Raw genomic sequence first — 5,983 nt, forward strand, 5'->3', positions numbered from 1 at the left:
TCTTAAGTTAGCATTCCTTTTGACTCCGGAGAGGTCTAGATTTAAAGTGACTCCACTATATTTCTTAAAAATATATTAGCTTAGATCGGGCAGGAAGCTGTTGATTACTTGATTCTATGAAACTTAATATCAATTTATGATATCTAACCATCCCAAACCAAGCCTAGTATATATATACGATCGTAAATCTTAGTATGATTGTGAACACTCAAAATTTAGCTACAAACCCAGTGGTAGGTACTTGTATCGCGTCGTTATTTGAGAGAAAATAATAGAAAGGCTGCCCCAATTTCTTACCAAAGTGTTGAGGATTATATTTGTCACGCCCCGAAATCGGATCATGACACGGCCGTGCTATTGCGGACCCTTGCCCGCAATAACACGCAACCACTTTAAAACTTTAAATCAATTATGAACAATTTCTTTCTTCAATGTTAACAAATGTTTCATCAATAAAAGATTGATTACAAAGCATCAAAAATAGAAACATTTAATGTGTCATTTTCTTTTCCCCATAACCCTGAAGCATGTCACGCTCCTCGTTCCTAGCATCTCCTATTCATCTGTAAGAACATAAATAAATGGCTATGAGCTATAAAGCTCAGTAAGTAACCATGCATAATTTTATCTGATCAATCATAATATTTTCTCATACTAGTGCATTAATTTAAGAAACTAACAGTTGTAACAAAGTAAGCATTTCATATAACAAACCAGTCATAAAACTATACATGTCCATTTATGCAACTTCATAAACATGGCTATGCATTATAAAACTTTTGTCATTATTCATGCTTTGAAATCCGTACTCATCATTATTCATACTTTGAAATTCGTGCTCTCAGATGATAGTGCAGCTATGGTCACTATTATTACCCGTGACAGGGCCATAATCTTTACCAACTATTATTCTCCGTTGGCAGGGTCTAAGCCAAGCTACTATAACCCGCTGGCGAGAGCCGTATGCCGAGCTACTGTAACCCGCTGGCGAGGGCCATAATCTTTGCCAACTATTATTCCCCGTTGGCAGGGTCTAAACCAAGCTACTATAACCCGCTGGCGAGGGCCGTATGCCGAGCTACTGTAACCCGCTGGCGAGGGTCATAATCTTTGCCAACTATTGTTTCCCGTTGGCAGGGTCTAAACCAAGCTACTATAACCCGCTGGCGAGGGCCGTATGCCGAGCTACTGTAACCCGCTGGCGAGGGCCATAATCTTTGCCAACTATTGTTTCCCGTTGGCAGGGTCTAAACCAAGCTACTATAACCCGCTGGCGAGGGCCGTATGCCGAGCTACTGTAACCCGCTGGCGAGGGTCGTGCATAGCGATCTGAGAGTTCTTAAAAACATATCATGCTTATCATAAATCTTCTCTCATCGGTACATTGGAAAGTGAATAATGGCATCATGCTGAATAAAATTCATGATCATGCTGAAAACTTTATTTTTCTTTCCATGCATCTTTCTACATCATCATAATCATGTGTAAATAATATAATAATCATGATGGATGCTATTTATCCAAAATCATGCAATTATTTGCTAACACATGTTGGATCCTAATTTTGTGAAAATATAAATAATCATATACAATTTCATAATCAAATAGTTACAAGTATTTGATAAAACATAAGACTATATCCGGGTTACTTACATTTTCCACAATTCATATACACAATTCAAATTCTATAAATAATATTTTTTTTTCATCATATAAAACGTGATACATGATCCATAATAAGATTAAGACAGGTTACTTACCTTAATTTGCTCACCCAAATGCTAATTCTCCAATACCTAGCAAGATCATTAAATTACATGTCACTTGCACATTTAATCTTTATTCATTTATAATCTTAAAGTCATTTACAACCCATTCATAGGGCTCAATTTCATTTTCGGGTCCATAGCCTAATTCAATTTCTGATTCAGGCCCATGACTCAATTTAATTTCTGGTTCTGGTCTGGGTCAGCTTCTGGTTCAGACTTGATTCAACCTCTGATTCAAATCTGATTCAGCTTCTGGCTCAGTTAATTCTGGGTTTAAGAATATTGGGCTCAGACAAGGGCCTAGTCCGGCCTCAGGCCTTTAAAGCCTTATTCATTTGAAGCCCACCGCTGAAATCAAGCCCAATTCGGCCCATAGCACTTTTTTTTTTTTCTTTTCTTCTTTCTCCTCCCTTCCCGAACATTCTTCTCCTTCTTTCCTCTTCTCGTCCCGATCTCCTCCCCTCCTCTTCTCCTCTCCTCCCATGAGGCAAGGAGGTTCGCAGGAGTGCTCGGGAGAAGGTCGGCCCGAAGCCGGCGGCACTGCAGCCAACCAACAGCGCCTGCGGTGGCCGTGGTCTGGCCGGCAGCAGCCGCAGCCCGGCTGGCCGCTCCTTTCCTCCATCTCCGGTGGGGGAAGATGGAAGCTCGAGCACCGTCGAGAGCAAGGAGGGCCTCGGATCACCCCGATCTATCCTCTCCAAGGTCTTCGGCTACCTAATCTAGGGCCACCATCATCGGACTCTCTCTCTTCTTCTCATCCTTGACCTCTCCTCTTCCCCTCCTTCCTCGGCGGAAGAAATGAAGCTTGAGGTTACCTAGCGAGATGAAAGGGAAGAGCAAGGGCCTCCACAGTGGTTTAAGGATGTATTACGGCCGGATCCATGGAATGCTAGATTACGGTCGAACTAAAAATGTGAAGGAGATGATCGGGAGGAGGAGGGTCTTCGGCTGTCAACAGCCGTGGTCACAACTGTGGCCGATCGTGCCAACGCCGACTCAGCGGCCGAACACCACAAGTTGAGTCTTCCCCCTCCCTTCTCTTCTTCCATTTCTCTTTTGTTTTATTTCCTTCTACCTCTGTTTTTATCTCATGGCTAGATTAGATCTAAGCTAAACAGGATACAAATCATGAGGGGGAGAAGGGTTTAAGGGTTTACCTTGCTCCGAGGAGGAGCCGAGCAGCTCTTCCGGTAGCTTGATCGCTTCCCCCGGTGCCTCAGCCTCCTACACCAACGGCGTCGCTCCCGATCCGATTCCTTGCACAGAAGGAGAAGGGAATGAGAAAGAGTGAGAGAAGAATCCTTGGGTTCTTATAGGCTCGGCGGGGAGGGAGAAGTGATAGTGATCGTGGCTGTCAGGCGGTTATAACCGCCTCAACAGTTGCCGATCTCCACCGCTATTCCTCCCAAGTCTCCAGATGGGCCGGGATTTACATTCTTCCCCCCTTAAAAGAAATTTCGTCCTCGAAATTTTACATACCTTAATTCTTAAACAATTGAAGATATTTAGTCTTTTATCTAATATTCTACTAGACTTCTGCTGCGCAACTCTGATTGAGCCCAACATGTCTAAGGCTCAGTCTCAATTTGTATTGACTCTAACTTTCTCATTTAAGTGAAAAGATTCTTAAACATAACATCCATGAGAATAGCTTTCTTAATGGAGACGACATCACATAAAGACTGGTTCAAGCATTATAGAGAGTTAGAAACCCAAAAGATACAAAGGGGTCGGATGATTTACAATCAATTGACACATAGCCTTCATGGAATTATCTAGAATGATACTTGTCACTATTTGGTCACAAGCATTCTACTAAATCAATGCAAAAGCTGAGCTCCCAATTCAGTAGGTTCCGAGTCGTTCTTCTTTTTATTTGGACAGTCCCGTGCCAAATGTCCATGTTGACCACAAATGAAGCAGACTCCCATCTTCTTAAAACAAGGCCCCCCATGAGTCTTGCCACAGTAAGTACAGACCTCAAACCTCTTCTTCTTATTTGTACTACTTTCAAGGTTCTGTGGCCTGTCACTCAGACTTTCTGTCATCTTGGGTCTCTTCTGGTCACTTCTTTCTTTTTCTGATCTCTTCAATTCGGCTTCTAATTTTAGAGCCCTTTCCAATACATCCTGGTAACTAGTGAAAAGCAGAACAGCCAACCTAGACCTGATCCCATATCTCAGGCCTTGTTCAAACCTATTAGCTTTACTTATCTCTTCCTCCATGAACTGAGGACAAAACCTGCCCAATTCATTAAACTTGCTGGCATATTCCAATACTGTCATATTCTCGGTTTGTTTCAGGGCCAAGAATTCGTTCTGCTTCACCAATCTCACTGACTGAGGAAAGTATTGGTTGTAAAATTTACCTTTAAATTCCTCCCATGTCAGTTGTTCACCATTTCCTTGAACAGCAGCCTTCATAGCTATCCACCAGAACTTAGCGTTTCCTTTGAGCATAGGAACCGCCAATTTGACCTTGACCTCCTCGGAAAATTGTAGGGCATCATACATCTCCTCTATCTCCCGAATCCAAGCCTCCGCAGCCAAGTAATCAGCACCTCCCTCAAACATTGGAGGGTGCAGCCTCCGAAATTTCTCATAATAGGTATCGGTAGACGACACAGGTCGGAAGGAGAGCTGCGTCTGCTGCTGCTGCTGAAGAAGCTGTGCCACCACTTGGCATACCCCAGCCAGATCTGCCTGAGTAGCTACAACATTTGAGGCTGGCCTAGCTGGCATGTTGGTAGCTTCTTGGGTTGATGCTTTCACTCCTTTCCTTTTATAGTTAGCCAGAACTTCATTCTCGCTATCACTCATCGTCATCTATCAAAATATAGTATTAATCATTATCCATTTCATCACATTATATATATATATGTATTTAAATATATATATAGAAATTTTCTCTTATTATTATTATTGCTATTATTTTTATTTATTTAATATTTAAAATGTCATTATTGTTCTTACTGTGACTCCAATCATGTGAAAGCTAACTTAGCTATCCATTCCCATGATTAATTTTAAAAGTTTTTAAATCATGGTTAAACTTATTGCTCTGATACCACTTGTCACGCCCCCGCCTGCGCGAGGCACGTGAGGCACCCAATGCCCACGTGGGGGCCACATGAGGAGGGACCACGGGGCTCCCCTGCCAGATATTGTCCGGTTCTGGGGCTTCACGCAAGCGTCCTTCACCCCTCCCCGGTTTTGTTTTCCACCCAAAACGCGTCTGCAGGATTAGGAGACACCCGCCTCATATGCCCAGGCTCTGGAACGACTCTTTCCGATGTGGGACTATTTGTAACAACCCAGGATCTCACCCAAAATGGCTAGCCGGAAGGTATTATTTGGGTTCCTTGATCCTGTATAAGTACCCAAGATCTACCCAGCGAATAACCGATGTGGGACTAAACACACGCCCGCACGGGTTCTCACATACTCCTCCCGTTCAAACCCTAACGTCCTCGTCAGGCTAAGGGTTCATATCTATTCAAATCTAATCACAAACACCACGATTGGCCCGTGGTCAGCCCCAATAGATCCGTGCTGCAGTGTCCCCTAGTCCACATAGGTTATGAGCCGGGTCCGCTCTGATTCCATTTGTAACAACCCAGGATCTCACCCAAAATGGCTAGCCGGAAGGTATTATTTGGGTTCCTTGATCCTGTATAAGTACCCAAGATCTACCCAGCGAATAACCGATGTGGGACTAAACACACGCCCGCACGGGTCCTCACATACTCCCCCCGTTCAAGTCCTGACGTCCTCGTCAGGCTAAGGGTTCATATCTATTCAAATCTAATCACAAACACCACGATTGGCCCGTGGTCAGCCCCAATAGATCCGTGCTGCAGTGTCCCCTAGTCCACATAGGTTATGAGCCGGGTCCGCTCTGATACCATTTGTAACAACCCAGAATCTCACCCAAAATGGCTAGCCGGAAGGTATTATTTGGGTTCCTTGATCCTGTATAAGTACCCAAGATCTACCCAGCGAATAACCGATATGGGACTAAACACACGCCCGCACGGGTTCTCACAATATTAAAGTATGCAACAATTCGAAGGAGAAAGATTAATATTATGGCTTGCAACTTAATTGATATCTCAGCAATCATCTTTGGATTCTTGTCGGTCAACAATTCTCTAACGTAATAAAAAGACTACCAAATTTTTTATAGGGAATATGATGTTTGTCATTTAATGAAAA

General features: G+C 43.3%; 1 protein-coding gene across 1 annotated transcript; it reads right to left on the bottom strand.

Annotated features, from left to right (window-relative positions):
- Positions 1 to 3,589: 3,589 nt before the first annotated feature.
- LOC120111990 lies at positions 3,590 to 4,594 on the bottom strand. The gene has a single exon (XM_039130564.1). It carries the CDS (start codon positions 4,592 to 4,594, stop codon positions 3,590 to 3,592), a length of 1,005 nt encoding a protein of 334 aa, XP_038986492.1.
- Positions 4,595 to 5,983: the final 1,389 nt, after the last annotated feature.

This window comes from Phoenix dactylifera, chromosome 9, assembly GCF_009389715.1.
Source record: "Phoenix dactylifera cultivar Barhee BC4 chromosome 9, palm_55x_up_171113_PBpolish2nd_filt_p, whole genome shotgun sequence".
NCBI classification, from domain to species: domain Eukaryota; kingdom Viridiplantae; phylum Streptophyta; class Magnoliopsida; order Arecales; family Arecaceae; genus Phoenix; species Phoenix dactylifera.

Bases quoted from the DNA above. Each gene is read 5' to 3' on its own strand.
- LOC120111990 (XM_039130564.1), bottom strand. From the start codon at position 4,594: ATGACGATGAGTGATAGCGAGAATGAAGTTCTGGCTAACTATAAAAGG.